At 42.9% G+C, this 18357-nt stretch overlaps 1 protein-coding gene across 3 annotated transcripts; it reads right to left on the bottom strand.

The window, feature by feature from the left end:
* Positions 1-1875: 1875 nt before the first annotated feature.
* LOC311131536 (heterogeneous nuclear ribonucleoprotein M-like) lies at positions 1876-16401 on the bottom strand. Of its 3 annotated transcripts, XM_084164574.1 has the most exons (15): positions 16059-16401; positions 7619-7794; positions 5858-5910; positions 5251-5258; positions 5069-5162; positions 4672-4956; positions 4395-4598; positions 4251-4311; positions 4037-4147; positions 3904-3948; positions 3706-3777; positions 3523-3624; positions 2788-3362; positions 2605-2656; positions 1876-2251 (listed from the first exon to the last, which is right to left on the bottom strand). In XM_084164574.1, exons 1-15 carry the CDS (start codon positions 16097-16099, stop codon positions 2088-2090), a joined length of 2043 nt encoding a protein of 680 aa, XP_084020700.1. In that variant the 5' UTR covers positions 16100-16401; the 3' UTR covers positions 1876-2087. The 3 variants fall into 3 exon arrangements, with proteins under 3 accessions (XP_084020700.1, XP_084020698.1, XP_084020699.1); XM_084164572.1 differs by lacking the exons at positions 5858-5910; positions 7619-7794; positions 16059-16401 and having other exon boundaries at positions 5251-5742; XM_084164573.1 differs by lacking the exons at positions 3904-3948; positions 7619-7794; positions 16059-16401 and having other exon boundaries at positions 5251-6327.
* Positions 16402-18357: the final 1956 nt, after the last annotated feature.

The following is an 18357-nucleotide window of genomic DNA, read 5'->3' on the forward strand; positions in this document are numbered from 1 at the left end:
GCACTCATTTGTAGTGAAGTGCCAAAGAGCCCGGTTGTCTTAAACAGTACAGTCATGGTCAAAAGTTGAGCATGACACAAGTATTGGTCTTCAAAGTTCGCTGCTTCAGTGTTATTAGATATTTCTGTCAGATGTTACTATGGTATACTGAAGTATAATTACAAGCATTCCATACGTGTCAAAGGCTTTTATTGACAATTACATTTAGTTTATGCAAAGAGTCAATATTTGCAGTGTTGACCCTTCTTTTTCAAGAACTCTTAAATCTGCCCTGGCATGCTGTCAATTAACTTCTGGGCCACATCCTGACTGATGGCAGCCCATTCTTGCATAATCAATGCTTGGAGTTTGTCCACCCGCCTCTTGAGACCACAAGTTCTCAATGGGATTAAGGTCTGGGGAGTTTCCTGGTCATGGACCCAAAATGTCGATGTTTTGTTCCCCGAGCCACTTAGTTATCACTTTTGCCTTATGGCAAGGTGCTCCATCATGCTGGAAAAGGCATTGTTCGTCACCAAACTGTTCTTGGATGGTTGGGAGAAGTTGCTCTCGGAGGATGTGTTGGTACCATTCTTTATTCATGGTGTGTTCTTAGGCAAAATTGTGAGTGAGCCCACTCCCTTGGCTGAGAAGCAACCCCACACATGAATGGTCTCAGGATGCTTTACTGTTGGCATGACACAGGACTGATGGTAGCCCTCACCTTGTCTTCTCCGGACAACGTGTTTTCCGGATGCCCCAAACAATCGGAAAGGGGATTCATCAGAGAAAATGACTTTACCCCAGTCCTCAGCACTCCAATCCCTGTACCTTTTGCAGAATATCAGTCAGTCCCTGATGTTTTTCCTGGAGAGAAGTGGCTTCTTTGCTGCCCTTATTGACACCAGGCCATCCTCCAAAAGTATTCGCCTCACTGTATGTGCAGATGCACTCACACCTGCCTGCTGCCATTCCTGAGCAAGCTCTGCACTGGTGGTGCCCCGATCCCGCAGCTGAATCAACTTTAGGAGACCGTCCTGGCGCTTGCTGGACTTTCTTGGGCGCCCTGACGCCTTCTTCACAACAATTGAACCTCTCTCCTTGAAGTTCTTGATGATCCGATAAATGGTTGATTTAGGTGCAGCAATATCCTTGCCTGTGAAGCCCTTTTTGTGCAAAGCAATGATGACGGCACGTGTTTCCCTGCAGGTAACCATAGTTAACAATGAAGCACCACCCTCCTTTTAAAGCTTCCAGTCTGTTATTGTAACTCAATCAGCATGACAGAGTGATCTCCAGCCTTGTCCTTGTTAACACTCTAACCTGTGTTAACGAGAGAATCACTGACATGATGGCAGCTGGTCCTTTTGTGGCAGGGCTGAAATGCAGTGGAAATGTTTTTTGGGGGATTAAGTTCATTTTCATCTGATCACTCTTCATGACATTCTGGAGTATATGCAAATTGCCATCATCCAAACTGAGGCAGACTGTGAAAATTAGTATTTGTGTCATTCTCAAAACTTATGAACATGACTGTAGAGTATTACCCGTTAAGGGAACTTCTGAGATTTAGACGCTAGAAGTATAACATGGTCACAAGACTGATGCTGAAGTAACTGCAGGGCCTCTTTGCTGCTCTGCTAGCACTTGTGTTGGTAGTGGGTGGCAGAGAAGCTTGTGGAAGGGAAGGGTCGTGAACTCCTGACTTGTGAGGCCCATATGTTGACACAAGGGGGGGGCTGTGCCGTGCCTTTATACTGGTTGGTTCTCCCATCTCTTACTCAAACACAGCCCCCAAAGGGGGCATAGTACTTATGAAATAGGTTTAGATACCAGTGTTTCATTTCATACAAGCTACGGTAGTACATTTGAGTGGCAAGGAAAATGGACAGAAAACAAAATTCCAATGTTATTTATTATCAAAACACCTCAGTACAAAGGCAATGAAGTGAAGAATTAAGTAAAATTAAAGAAATTCAAATTTGGTCACTAAAAAAAATGCAGGGACGAGCAATAACTAAAAGTACACATTTGCACTGTTACAAAAGCCCAACAATCCAAGAAATATGCAAATATCAGGGCCACAATTACACTGGATCTGTGGACAATTATGCGTTTCTGTCAATTCTAACATCGATCTCTCTTCCATTCAGCCTGTAGCCATTCATGGTGCGACAGGCTCTCTCTGCAGTCTCCGGGTTGTCGAAGCGAACCACACCACAGCCCTTGGACTTGCCATTCTCCGTCTTGATGTCAGCATACTGGACGAGACCTGCAGAAGAAAGCACATTGGGGTTAATTAATTTGGCTAAAGTTCCAATTGAATCTTGGGGCAGAAAGACTTTACCATGGTGTCATTGCGAAATGGGAAAATGTGGCGTAACTTCAAAACATCCCATTTGCATGTTTTCCAATTCTGTTCAATTACATTTAAGATGAGTACTTCAACATTGCAAGGGACTTGAGTCCAGGAATCAGACTTAACCAACTCGAGTCACTAGAACTCGACCAGTGGGGACTTCGTCTGAAAATCTGTTGCATATTTGAATTTACTAGCTACAACAACAATTCTACTTATCCTTAAAAAGTCCTACATATATACAAATTAGTGGATTATGTTCTTACCGCATGTACTGAAGGTATCCTTCAGCACCTTCCAAGTGAAGTCATAGGGCAGCTACAAGACAAGAGTCAAATCGATCAGTTGAAGTTTACAATGGTGACTGTCGAATACTAGTTCAATATGCGGAATCTGCTCTATCGACAACAATGGGGAACTTTAAGATCGTAATTTCTCTAGACACTTACATTTCTGACGAAGATTTGACAGCCCTTCCTAGCGTTGGCTCCAGCCCCAGGACCTCCAAAGCCATTTCCTCCAAAGCCCCCACGCTCCATCTCAGTTGACCGGTCAAACTGGCCTCCAACACCGGCAGCGCCCATGTGGTCCATGGTGGAGCCCATGCGGTCAAGCCCGCTGTTTGGGAAGCGGTCGATGCCGGCAGACCCCATGCGGTCAAAGTTGGTTCCCATCCTCTCCATGCCGGTGTTCATGCGGTCCGCCATGCCCATGGGGGAGGCGAAGTCCAGGCCAGCGGACATGCGGTCTAAACTGGACGGGCCTAGGCAGTCAAACCCAGCTGGGCCCAGGCGGTCCACGCTGGAGCTCATACGATCCATGCCAGAACCAAGTCTGTCCATACTGGGCCCCAGCCGGTCCAGCCCAGAGCCCATCCTGTCAAAGCCAGAGCCCCCCAGCCTGTCCAGATCAGACACGCGGTCCATCCTCTCCATTCCCATGCGCTCCATCCCGCCCAGACGGTCCATTCCACCACCCAGGCGATCCATGCCAGAGCTCATGCGGTCCATGCCCAGTGAGCTACCTGTAAGTCGAGGGAAAACACAGAAAAGACAACAACTAGTGAGAGAATGTTTAGACCTGTGAGAAATTAGTATCAGGCGTGTTCAGCACGTTAGCAAGAAATTACTGATGTAAAAATACATTTGATTGATAAAAATTGTGCAAGTACTTAAAGTACTAACCCATTCCTCTATCGAAGGACTCTACAAAAGTATTGCGAGACATGCCCATTTCATTTCGACCACACTCCCGGTCAAAAGCACCACCAATCCCACGGTCCATCTCTGACAACACAAGAGATGAAACTATTAGTAGACCAGCCAAACGTGAATGTTTCACATCAAGCGTGAAATTAATTTCCTTACCATTCATACGTCCCATTCCTGATGGTCCAAAGCGCTCCATGTTGTTCATTCCTCCACCAAAGTTATCCATGCCTAGGGGGGAAAAAATCATAACAAAATGTAATCTTCAATACTCAAATGTATAAAAAAAAGTAAAAATAATGCAAACGATTTGATGAACTCTACCCATTCAATTGACGCAGTACAAAAAGTATATACCTCCCATTCTACCCATGCCACCACCAAAGCCCATGCCATCCATGCCTACAAACCAAACAAACATTAGTGATTGACTGAACCAAGTCAAATTCAAAAGTTGATGTGAAAGAGGATCACAAAGACAGCCTCTTACCTCCAGGTCCCATGTTGCCCATTCCTCCACCACCTCCTCCTCTGTTCAGTGCAGTGGCGTCGATGGGTTGGCCACCAGGCCCCAGTCCCTGCCCAATGCCACTCAGGCCACCTGAGGGAAAAGCAATGGATGATTGAGAGAAAGAACAAATACTACCGGCCTGTTTTTCATTGATTTCGGTTTACTTTGGGGACGACGACGACATTGTACTTACGGGGTAGTGCTGGGGGTCTCTCAGGTGGTGCAAAGTCTCCTTTTGGCAAGGACTTCTCATCCTGAAATACCCAACAAGAGCACAGCTTAAAATACATTCAAAATGTGTAGTTTGTACACTCTCTAAAATGAATATGTTGCTTACCAGCTTGACATGCATGACTCGGTTGAACAGCAGTTGACCGTTGAACATGCTGACGGCTTGGACAGCTTCAATAGGCATGTCAAAGGTTACAGTGCCCATGCCCCTGCTATTCCCATCCTTGTCCTCCAGGATGTCAGTACGCACCACCACTCCTGCCATGCCAAACACCTCCTTCAGCTTCTTCCAGCCAACCTTGTAGTCCAGCTGGAAACACAACATGGCATTGACATGGTTAAAATGATGTATATTGGCACACTGACTACAATCCACGACTTACGTTAGCTACGAAGACGGTGCTTCCGATCTTGCCGGCTTGCAGCCCGTGGATGATCTCATTGGGGATGTTGGAGTTGTTCATGAGGCTGGGGGGGATGTTGACCATGGGTGGGTCGCCCGGTCCTGGGCCCATGCAGTCCATGTTCATCCGCTCCATATTCATGCGATCCATCCCCATCCCCATCCCCATTCCCATCCCCATGTTCATACCACCATGGCCACCGCCACCACCTCCACCACCCTGGGCCCTGTGGGAATCCCTCTGGGCAATCACACCATCTGGGTCCTGGGGAAAGACAGACATTGGCAACATTACCAAACAGGAAATACAAGCCTATTGATTTGTTTTTTTCTCCTTCTGGTGTTAAGTCAGTAGCATCAAAAAAAAGACTGCTTACCTCTTTAACCTTCAGGGGCCGACCATTCAGGTTGTGCTTGTTGACCTTCTCCACAGCCTTCTTCATCAGCTCCTCAGTCCTGAACTCAACAACCCTGTTGAGACAAAAACCATGATGAATATCAGGAACTTAGAACTTTGAGACATCTATTAGAATAAAGCCTGAATTAAGAAAACACTTACGCACAACCCTTTGTTGATTGAAGACCGCACAACAGCATCATTGAAGTAGAAAAACATTCAAGTTAGTAATCAGTCTTCGCAATGTAGAGAACAATGACTTCATGCATATTCAATAACAAGGTTAAACATACATCCTACTCACTTGTATGGCCTTAGCCTAGAACAGTCAGCTACTCTTTCAAAATGAGTAGACAGGTTAAAAGCTGGTCACCAGACAATATAACAAATGCAGAGGTCTGGTGAATCTAAACCCTTAATAACATTGTCCACATCAAAAGCAGAAGTCCCACAGACAAAATGGACTCAAATGGAAATATTTGTTCCACAAAAACAATTCAATGGACTCAAATCTATTGCATGTTACAACCTCTTGGTGGCTGGGCCCCATTTTAGTCCCAGATGAACAAATCTGCAGCAAAAGGGACTTTCCAAACTACTAAAACCTGAATTCCCAATAAGACACCAACCCATGATGACCTCATTCAGTGCCACATACTGCAACATGTTCTGTTCAGCGTCACCCACTTGACACGCTTTCATCAAAACTCCATGTTTGAAAATCCCCACAATGAAAGAAAAGGAAACTCAAGCTGACTATTGCACTTACCCTTGATTTGCCTTCTCCGTCCATTAAGTGTTCCACGTACGTTACCTCACCCACTACAAATCAGATTCCAGACGACACACACCAAGGGAGAGAAGCCGAGAGAACAATGGGGGTTTAGAGCAGACACACAAGCGGTTGGTGACCGTGAGCTCGGCCTGCTACTCCAGAGCCTCCCCCCAAGCACCTCAGTAGCCAATTCTGGTACAGGTCTACAAAAAGCTCTTTCTGGATCTTAAAATGACTTCTTAGCCTGTCCTTGCCGAGTCCCGAAACACCAAGACCAATATATTGACGAGAACAATAGTCAAATAGCTACCGGATGCGTTGTCATCATGGAGGAACCCTTTTCTAAAGACAAACTTGACAGAATGACAGTATGAAAGTTTGCGAAGCCTTTTGAAACCACGAGTCTACCCTTCCAAAATCCATGTTCCTTGTTAAATGTATTTAGAACCACTGACTGATACAACGGTTCTGCCGCACCTTTGAATGAATACACACAAAAACTAAAATTGTACCAACTCAGCTATCTCCAATGTCTGAAGAACATGGAATGACATTTTTGGAAAGCTGTACATACATTGGACCTGGAGGCACAACAGTGTCCAAATTTGTTTGTAGCTAACAGAGGGACAACCATTGCCAATTCCAGCAAATGAGTCGGCACCATAAATGGACATGAACCAATCCTCAGCTGAAACAAGAACAGGCGTAAGAAGATGCTTCATTTTGTAGACCTGTACCCCAAGAAATCCCAAACACACATCCGTGATCGGTACAACATGGAGATCTGCGGAAACAACAAACCTAAAAAAGAGAATGCAATTTAAGGCCACATTCAATCATATCCAAACACTAAATTATGTTTCTGAAAAGCATTGGTAACCTCTCAGAACACCTATGCTTTATCATGATTAAAAGCAGGTGCTATTTACTACATTAGTTCTAACATAGCCATAGCTTTGCCAAAACCATGTAAACAACTGTTGAAACTGTTAGATGAACAGTACACCGTTCCTTTTGTTGCAGGATTCAAATTGAAGATAAGAAGTTGAGGACAACTGGTCCATGCTGCAAATTAAGATAAAATTACAGAGAACCCGTTAAACATTATACAATTCTTAATTTGACTATCTCCAAGAAAAGGATCACGCAGAAAAACATAAGCAGCAAGAACCGCTTTAACAATTGTAGTGTAAGCGCCTGAGAGAAATTCATTAGGTCTCAAGGTAATAAGTACGTTTTTCTATTTTTCTGCATTTGTGAGACGCAATTTGCTATATACACACACCATTCAAGACCCAACACAACAGTGCAATTGATTGCCCATATACTATAAGCTCTGTACTTCATTTGAAGAGCCCCCTTTACTTGGTAGATTCCCTTTGTTCAATCAAGTGTAGCTGAAGAGCTAAAGCACTCCAAAGTTAAGTACAAATGTATAATGCTATTCGCAGCACTATAAAAATGACTAGCCGAAGGCAGAAATCACAGAGAACTGTTCTGAAATCTGAAACATCCCGGAGAGTTAGCAGAACAGGCCAATCCATGGAAAGGCCACTCCCATTTCAAGTTTTGCCACCTAGTCCGCATACCAAGAACCTCATAGCTACTAATTGCAACTTGGGTCCTTTACAGGCCAGAGGCCTTCCAGTCAACGTGGTGAAGTGGTTCAACCCAAATGACCCGTTATAGGAGGCTTTATTAGCCTTGCTGGACTTCATATCTATAGCGGATCCAACACTACTCTTAACACCTTACCTTTTTCTTTCATTAGATCTTTGAGTGCCTGCCATTTCACATCATATGGGATGTTGCTGACAAACACACGATATCTCTTTGATGGGTTTCCATAGGGCTCAAAGCGACCACCTCCACGCTTCTGGGGCCTCTCCTTCCTGGTATTGGGTTCATGCTTGGCCTTGCCGTTCATTTCCCTTTGTAAAGAAAAAAAACCCACATTAGTTAGACAGTTACCTAATACATAAGAATAGATGAACTCATTAGCTGCAACAAAATCAGATCGCTTTGCTAGCTACCCAACCGATAAGCCTAGCTACCTGGAGTGGAGCCTGATATCGCACCCACAATAATGGTAGGGAAGTCGAATGAATGGGCTGCTGCACAGTCATTATGGGGCGCTCTTTGTAGAGCGCCCGGTTAAATTGTGCGTAAGAGCATTTTTTAAATCTCTAAAATGGCTAAACTAATGGGAAATGTAAGTATTTATAAAATCTGAGAGTTTGCTTCATTTACTATCAGACCAAATTAAGATATAATTTTACCATATCTAATTAATGTATATTACGCTACTTTCCATGATGCGGACAGTATGCGTTACGACATTACACAAGCTGACGTTTTGACCACAATGAATTGGGGGGGATTAGCAATGCTAACAAGTATATGTGAAATCCCATAGAGAATGCTAACGAGTGCATTGCAAACATTTTATAGTCTCTAACCTAAACTATTTGCAGGACAGACATCCCATTTAACAAATTAACTCAAAGATGCTACTTACAGTTTGCTGCACGCACAAAACAAGTATTAGACGGCAAGGCTCTTGAACCAGGAGAGGATGTTTTGCTGTTACGAAGCCAAGCATGATTTTGGAAGAAACCATTTATCTAGATATCTACATAGCTACTAAATTAGCAAACCAAATGAACAACTGCAGTGCACTTAACACATTTTAGACAGTTAAGTTATAAGATATCTAGCTGGCAAACATTTAAATTGTGAATTCCATACCGTAACTAGATCACCAAGTGCGTGCTGCACAACAGTGAGTGACTCACAAGGCTACGCTCTCATCGTTTTGCGCTTGTAAAACAAACACCACGTGACCGGTAAGCTTCATAATGAAAGATTGTGACCGATGAAATTAAGAACGCAATCTTCTTTATCTTCTAACGTATTGCACAAGTTGACTGCAGATATTTACTTAAAATGTAGCTACAAAGATTCAAATGTATTCAACTTCAAAGAAAGTTAACAGTATTGAAAAACCATCCTGTGGCCATTTCCAAATACCCCGGTATACGGTATACCGCCCAAGCCTCTCTATAAAAGTAGCTGGCCACACACCAATACACTGATTTGACAGCCAAACTATCACTTAAATAGCAGCCAACCATTGTCACTGTTGATATCCTATGGCGGGTCGTGATTAGTTGAAGTTAACAGAAAAAGTGTTTGTTCCCTTTTCCATGATGGCTGCCTCCCAAAACCAACATTCCTGAATATAGATAAGCCTTCTACAAGTTCTCATCTAACTAACCATGTAGAAGTTGAGACATGAACAAAAAAAAAAAAAAGGTATCGCTAGAAAGGTTAACTACTCCGCTATTACAGTAAAATAAAGTCTAAATGTATTTCGGTGTCCATATGATTTTGTGTTGTAGATATGTGGTAGTTGAGTAGTGGCCTGAGGGACACGCTTAATGTGTTGTGAAATGTATTGTAATGTTTCTTAAGTGGTATATAACTGCCTCAATTTTAATGGACCCCAGGAAGAGAAGCTGCTGCCTTAAAATAAATACAAATTACCGATTCTGTTGGACCAAACCTCAAATAGCAAGTTAAAACCTCTTGTCAGAGATGAAGTGATCTCTCATCTTTGTTGTTGTGAGTGGCAGGGGGGAGGGGCTTGGTGTGTGTGTGAGTAAATGGGAAGGTACACATGGCACAGGAGACAAGACCAAAAAGACAACATGAGAACAAGGGGACATAAAAGCTCATAAACAAATAAAACAAGAACTTGATTCTTGCGATATAGGCATTTGGAATATCGCACTAAAACATTAATTCGATATCGCCCAGCCCTACTTTGAATAGTTTGTTTTAAATAGCGCTACACTCCAAATGTTTGCCCCGCATTCTATTGATTTTAGCGTGATATCGATGGAAGTGATTAACAAAAAAAAAGTTACACTTACTGCATTGGCGACCCATTTGACTCAATATGCAACACTTGAAAATGTAGCTAGATGTCTTCTACAAATTGTCCTCTAACCAGTGATGTACACATTATTCCCCTATTCCGTGTGGTTTTTGAGCTGTGTTAGTTTTAACAGGACACGCAACCTCATCTCCCCCCTGTTGTGCAATGATTATCACGCTGAAATCAAATGAGTAACTGACAAGCAATGTTCCCTCTAAGCTGTGCGTGGCCGCGCACCTCCTGCAGGACTGCTGCGCAAAACAAATGCCAGGATGCGCAGAGATTGAACTTCACTGAGTTCGCACTATATACAGTGGCTTGAGAAAGTATTCACCCACTTGGCATTTTTCATATTTTGTTGCCTTACAACCTGGAATTAAAATAGATTTTGGGGGGGGTTTGTATTATCTGATTTACACAACATGCCTACCACTTTGAAGATGCAAAATATTTATTGCGAAACAAACAAGAAATAAGACAAAAAAAACAGAACTTCAGCATGCATAACTATTCACCCCCCCAAAGTCAATACTTTGTAGAGCCACACTTTGCAGCAATTATAAGCTTGGCACATCTAGCCACTGGGATTTTTGCCCATTCTTCAAGGCAAAACTGCTCCAGCGCCTTCAAGTTGGATGGGTTCCGCTGGTGTACAGCAATCTTTAAAGTCATACCACAGATTCTCAATTGGATTGAGGTCTGGGCTTTGACTAGGCCATTCCAAGACATTTAAATGTTTCCCCTTAAACCACTCGAGTGTTGCTTTAGCAGTATGCTTAGGGTCATTGTCCTGCTGGAAGGTGAACCTCCATCCCAGTCTCAAATCTCTGGAAGACTGAAACAGGTTTCCCTCAAGAATTTCCCTGTATTTAGCGCCATCCATCATTCCTTCAATTCTGACCAGTTTCCCAGTCCTTGCCGTTTAAAAACATCCCCACAGCATGATGCTGCCACCACCATGCTTCACTTTGGGGATGGTGTTCTCGGGGTGATGAGAGGTGTTGGGTTGCGCCATACATAGTGTTTTCCTTGATGGCCAAAAAGCTAAATTTTAGTCTCATCTGACCAGAGTACCTTCTTCCATATGTTTGGGGAGTCTCCCACATGCCTTTTGGTGAACACCAAACGTGTTTGCTTATTTTTTTCTTTAAGCAATGGCTTTTTTCTGGCCACTCTTCCGTAAAACCCAGCTCTGTGGCGTGTACGGCTTAGTGGTCCTATGGACAGATACGCCAATCTCCGCTGTGGAGCTTTGCAGCTCCTTCAGGGTTATCTTTGTTGCCTCTCTGATTAATGCCCTTCTTGCCTGGTCCGTGAGTTTTGGTGGGCGGCCCTCTCGTCAGGTTTGTTGTGGTGCCATATTCTTTCAATTTTTTACTAATGGATTTAAAATGGTGCTCCGTGGGATGTTAAAAGTTTGGTATGTTTTTATAACCCAACCCTGATCTGTACTTCTCCACAACTTTGTCCCTGACCTGTTTGGAGAGCTCCTTGGTCTTCATGGTGCCACTTGCTTGATGGTGCCCCTTGCTTAGTGGTGCTGCAGACTCTGGGGCCTTTCAGAACAGGTGTATATATACTGAGATCATGTGACACTTGGATTGCACACAGGTGGACTTTATTTAACTAATTGTGTGACTTCTGAAGGTAATTGGTTGCACCAGATCTTATTTAGGGGCTTCATAGCAAAATACATATGCACGCACCACTTTTCCGTTATTTATTAATTACAAGTTATTTTTTAAATTTCACTTCACCAATTTGGACTATTTTGTGTATGTCCATTACATGAAATACAAATAAAAGTCAATTTAAATGACAGGTTGTAATGCAACAAAATAGGAAAACGCCAAGGGGGATGCAACAAAATAGGAAAAACGCCTAGGGGGATGAATACTTTCGCAAGGCACTGTAGATCAAAATTCTCTGTAATCGAATCAACATTATATTAGCCCCTTTCCAATGCAACAAACCAAACCAAACTTTGCAAGATTTAGTCTGATTTTGTTGTAGGCAGAGCCAGAGCGCAATGGAGTAGAATTCTATTGGTGGGGATATCTTGCAATTACCCCACGTGAATGCGCTTTTTAGATCAGAGCACAGAGCCTTGCGTGTGCACATTTGTTGATATTCTTTGCCAGTTATAGATAAGTCTAGGTCAGCAATGGGGAGTTACTGCTTCCTACAAGAGCACAAAACATGTAGGCTATTTTCTTTGAAAAGTCAGTCAAGTAAAAAGCTTGTCTTAAAGGGGCAGTGTTGTATTTTGAGACAGGCTTGAATATGCAAATAAGCCAACAGGCAGAGGGGTAGCCTACATTGTCTAATTCTCTGCATGGTATTAATGACCTTTATGTTTGTAAAGTGGTTTCTTGCATCATACAAACACAATGCAATTTACAGTCACCTATTTGGCCCATGGTGTTACAGACCAAGTAAAAAATATATTTAATTAATGTCAAGCCCTTCATAATGTAAAAACGTTTTTAAAAGTATCATGCAATGTAAGCCTGCATTGATCACCACATAAAGGCTCCTGTAGGCTATATCATAGAAATCAAACGCTATTTCCATGTGGAAATGTTATGGGATTTGCTCCATTGGTTTTGTTGGTAGGCCTACATTCTGCTCAAATAGCCACAATGGCCTATTGGCTACTGTCTAAAACTGTAAGGGTACAGCCTCAGTGTTCAATGTAAACGTGCGCCGGAAGTAGCACAATATTCTCACAACGTTCTATAGTTTCCGCTCACAAAACCTACAATTTGCTCAGTGGCCCAAAAAATCTGAGGGAACATTGCTGACAAGTGTTGCCTTTCTCTTTTGGTGATCCCGAATCAAAATGCAAAATTCCAAAATGTAGCTGATTGTTCTCTAACCAGTGATGTAAAAATATCTCCAGTATTTTCAAATCTTCTCTTGATCAATGAGAGAATACTTCAAAGACAAGATGGCGGAGTACACATGGTTGGATTACTTAAATTGACCAAACATTTTATTTTAATAACGCAGCATTTTCTTAACATACCCCCTGCAACGGGACACAGACATTATATGACACCCGTCTCCACGAATCAAGGATGAAGATGGTATCGCCAATACCAGGTTAGTTGAAAAATCTCTGGTGACGTTTTGTATAGCCACACCTGTAACTACTAGTATAATGGTCCAAATATTTTTGGTTTAAATCACATTATCTGGTGTTACAATCTGTAGCTAGTGATTGATGGAGTCAGTCTGATGGTGAACAAGAGTTGAAACGTCCACTTAACAAAAAAATAGCTAGCCACCCTTGGTATTGCTGTCTAGAAATGTAGCTGTAATTTATTAGCTAGCTAAATGCAAACTCCTCATTAGTGTTGTACTGGTTATTCTTAGGGCAACTTCATCAAGAGCATGTCCGAGTATTTCTGGCCTGGTAATTCTATCCAGGTGGAGTGGTCGGCGGTGCTCGTGCCCGTGGAAGCCGCTCAGCAGAGGCGGAGAAATAGGATTCTGCTCTATTTTTCAAGCGGTGCAGTCGTTGACCAATCACAGTAAAAACGTCAGCCTATATGTCCAACAGCAGTACCAGCTAACTTGCCCACACTAGCTAGCAATAATTTTTATTAATAATTTATGTTGCATGTAAATGCATTTAATGCATGTTTATGGTGTTAAAGTGCTAATTTTTTTGCGCATCAATCATGTTTATTTCGTTGCTATGGTCACTGGCGCCCGTCGCCCTCGTGTTTGAAGGCACTAGCCGCTTTGACTAGAGGGACAAGTAGCGTACTCGGCGGGGAACTCTGCAATATTCCACTGGCAGTCTGAAAAGAGCTCAACTTCCCTTTCGCCCTAGCTGATTAAACTCAACTCCAAGATTTACGATGGAGTTGAGCGGGGACTAGTGTGGGCGTACTGGAGCTCCGATGTCACAAAATGTAGTTATCATAAACTGATTTCAGCACCCAAATAATAGCCCTAAAATTACACACATTGTTCTCTGTAATTGCGGGCTATTCTTTGGGTGCTAATCAGAAGATTGATAAAAACTGCAATTTTATGTGATGTCGGCGCTCCAGTCCGCCCACACTAGTCCCCGCTCAACTCAATCGTAAATTGTGGAGGAGTTTAGTCTGCTACTGTCGCCCCTTTTCCTGATATGCGATATATTCCGAAGATGGGTTAGCGGACAACGTCACAAAAACGATGTGCGCACTTCCATGGAGCAGAAGTCAGCGTGTTGTTGTGATTCAGAATGGCCAGATCACTAGCAAGAATGACAAGAAACTGCCATGAAACTGTCTCGTTTCATCTTATTGATACCATGTCTTGTTTTGAGGTGTTGACTGATTTCATGTCAATATGGCAAAAATTTGCTAGCTAACCACCTGTAACAAAAATAAATATATAAGACGAAATATAGCTTACATGTCAACAACCTAAGCCAACCCAGACTGTTTTGCCCCATAGTTGCGCATGCCTCAGTTTTGTTGCTAAACAACCAACCCATCTAGTGTGTTTGAATAACTAGCTAGTTGGCTATTATGCGTGTCCAAATACACTGAACAAAAAATATAAAACGCAACATGCAACAATTTCAAAGATTTTACAGAGTTACACATTATATAAGGAAATCGGTCAATTGAAATAAATTCATTAGGCCCTAATCTATGGATTTCACATAACTGTGGATACAGATATGCATACGGTGATCACAGATACCTTTTTAAAAATGTAGGGGCGTGGATCAGAAAACCAGTCAGTATCTGGTGTGACCACCATTTGCCTCATGCAGTGCGACATCTTCACAGAATTGATCAGGCTGTTGATTGTGGCCTGTGGAATGTTGTCCCCCTCTTCTTTAAATGGCTGTGGTAATCGGAACATGCTGCCGTACACGTTGATCCAGAGCATCCCAAACATGCTCAATGGGTGACATGTCTGGTGAGTATGCAGGCCATGGAAGAACTGGGACATTTTCAGCTTCCAGGAATTGTGTACAGATCCTTGCGACATAGGACCATGCATTATTATGCTGAAACATGAGGTGATGGCGGTAGATGAACAGCACGACAATGGGCCTCAGGATCTCGTCACGGTATCTCTGTGCATTCAAATTGCCATCGATAAAATGCAATTGTGTTCGTTGTCTGTAGCTTATGCCTGCCCATACCATAACGCCACCATGGGGCACTGTTCACAACTTTGACATCAGCAAACTGCTGTCCCACACAACACAATACGCGCTGTCTGCAATCTGCCCAGTACAGTTTAAACCGGGATTCATCCGTGAAGAGCACACTTCTCCAGCGTGGCCGAACTGCAGTCAGGTCAAGACCCTGGTGAGGACGACAAGCACGCAGATGAGCTTCCCTGAGAAGGTTTCCGACAGTTTGTACAGAAATTATTCGGTTGAGCAAACCCACTGTTTCATCAGCTGTCTGGGTGGCTGGTCTCAGACGATCCCACAGGTGAAGAAGCCGGATGTGGAAGTCCTGGGCTGGTTGGACGTACTGCCAAATTCTCTAAAACGACATTGGAGGCTTATGGTAGCTAAATTAACATTAAATTATCTGCCAACAGCTCTGGTGGACATTCCTGCAGTAAACTTGCCAATTGCACGCTCCCTCAAAACTTGAGACATCTGTGGCATTATGTTGTGTGACAAAACTGCACATTTTATAATGGCCTTTTATTGTCCCCAGCACAAGGTGTACCTATGTAATGAACATGCTGTTTAATCAGCTTCTTGCTATGCCACACCAGTCAGGTGGATGGATTATCTTGGCAAAGGTGAAATGCTCACTAACAGGGTTGTAAACAAATTTGTGTACAACATTTGAGAGAAAAGCTTTTTGTGCATATGGACAATTTTTGGGATCTTTTAGTTCAACTCATGAAACCAACACTACATGTTGCGTTTATATTTTTGTTCAGTGTTGCACGTGATGACGTACTTCACAAAAAAAATGGAGGGAGAGGACAGGTTGGTCAGTTATCTAGTTAATACTTTTTTTGGGGGGGCTAACTAGTTACTGTAGCTAACCTCATGCCGGTGCACGCACGAAGCGCCCATTTGTGGCTAGTAGAATCAACTGTTTAGCTAGTTAGTGGTGATTAGCCAGTTAGATAACAATTTAGCTAGTTGCTACTAGCTAATTGGGGACATAACGTACAGGTTGCACAACCTTAGCGAGCAGGAACGTGAGTTAGCTAGTTAAGTTAGCCAACTAGCTAACAAAAGAATAAATTAATAAAACGAAACGTTACCCCTGGCCTGGTTTCTCCGGAGCAGCGGCCTCGGTCGACATCTTCGCAGCTTATCCGATTTCCGCTGTTTTGTTGCTGAATGAATTTGCGGTCAGTAGAGTACCTCAACAACGTTATTAAAATATTGCCGAAGTTTGACAGTGGGCCTTCACTTAACCAGTATTGAATAAATATCGGTTTTAATGTATGACTTCGGAGAGACTGCCCGGCTGCTAGCTAGTGAAATGGCGGATGAATTCTTCTTCTTTGGGTTTTATGGCGAACTACCCTCAAATGGTATAATGTTGTCGCCACCAACTGGCCGGAGAAATGCATCCGTTTGGAGAGGCCATAGATGAGTAAGCTGAGAACGTCACGAAAACGATGCACAAATGACAACACAGAGAAAAACACAAAATGTTGTAAAAATAAATTACTAAAAATACAAACAAAATAAATAAATAAAATGTTAAAAAATTATAACAACAGTGTCAGTTTCGGGACTACAGAGTCATGGGAGATTGAGTTTCACAGTCCGTCACCCACAGCCCGCCACTTTTAAGTCATATGAGTCTGAAATAAATAAATAATTCGCTAAAAAGTATTTCCATGTGCTTACACGATTTATATAATTGTCTTTTTACATAAATGATAAGTTAGTAGATTTTTAAACATCTAGCTAAAAGGCCAGCTAACGTTAACTTTAGCATACAACAACACTGTTGGCCAGAGCGAATAAAGATCACTTCCCGTCTACAAGATGATAAAGCAATACACGTAACTGATTACAATACAATTGTTTAGAATTATGCGGGCCGAAATACAGAAAATACTAGATTATTGATAATTTATCCGATAAACTTACCTCGCTTTTTCACTGTAAAATAGCTAGCTACGTCCAAATAAGCAGTTATGTTTATCTGTACTAATAGCACAAACTCCGAGAGCATGGAGTTAAGGGTTTAAGAAGGCGTGGCATTGATAGAGTTCGATGTGGGGAAGATGGCGGAAGCGGATGATGAAGTGGAATCTGAATACAATGGCGGTAGAATTAAGAAGAATTTGAGTATTGTTCAAAAGAATGGAAAACTGAGCAAAGTAGGGTACAGTGATGAGAATGACCCTTCGTATCTAGTAGGAGTACGGTTGGTTTATAAGGAGCAGCTGAGCACAAACGTGGTCCTCTGTAGCTCAGCTGGTACAGCACGGCGCTTGTAACGCTAAGGTAGTGGGTTCGATCCCCGGGACCACCCATACACAAAAATGTATGCACGCATGACTGTAAGTCGCTTTGGATAAAAGCGTCTGCTAAATGGCATATTATTAGTATTATTATTACCCCATGGCAGGTGACGTGTGGGAGTTTGGTGCGGAGAGCTCGAGTAAAGGACGCCCAGGTAGCGAAGAAGGACCGAAGTTTATTGCTCAAATTTAAGCGCTATGAATAAGTGTAGAAAGGGAGAGTAGGAAGGTAAATGGAGTCCCTTGAGAAAGCAAGAAACAGATGTATGTCAGGAGAAGTGCAGTATTAGCATATCATATCTCCCGAGTGGCGCAGTGGTCTAAGGCAGTGCTAGCTGTGCCACTAGAGATCCTGGTTCGAATCCAGGCTCTGTCGTAGCTGGCCGCGACCGGGAGACCCATGGGGCGGCGCACAATTGGCCCAGCGTCGTCCAGGGTAGGGGAGGGAATGGCCGGCAGAGATGTAGCTCAGTTGGTAGAGCATGGCGTTTGCAACGCCAGGGTTGTGGGTTCGTTTCCCACGGGGGGCCAGTATGAAAAATGTATGCACTCACTAACTGTAAGTGGCTCTGGATAAGAGCGTCTGCTAAATGACTAAAATGTAAAATGATAAGGAAACGTATACTTGGATGAATGGAGGGGAAAAAGAGAGGCAGAGGCGGTCTGAGAGGGAGGAAGACTGTGAGCTTGAGTCTGTTTAAAAATGGCGGGAAAAAGGGAGAAGGTTTGTTAAAGGTAGGAAATGTAAACAAAGTGAGCTGAAGACAGGAAGTGAATGAGGGTGATGTGTCGGAGGTGGAAGGTGTGGTGAAATACTCAGGGTCAGCGTGAAGTTTTTATGCCACATTAAAAGGCATAGGCTGTCCATAATGTTAAGGGAAGCTAAACTTTCCCTAGAGTAAATTGATTTGCCAAAATTATATAGCCTAATTAGCTAACTACTGTCTAGCCAGAAGTACATAAAATCATTCAAAATAGTCTACTACACCAGAAAGCATGATTTGGCAACAGAGGATCATTAGCTTCTAAACAATAAGTGGATTGTTTTAAATCGCATAGTCTATCAGAAGGGCCCGCA

This window comes from Coregonus lavaretus (assembly GCF_964263955.1).
Source record: "Coregonus lavaretus genome assembly, chromosome: 6".
Lineage (NCBI taxonomy): Eukaryota > Metazoa > Chordata > Actinopteri > Salmoniformes > Salmonidae > Coregonus > Coregonus lavaretus.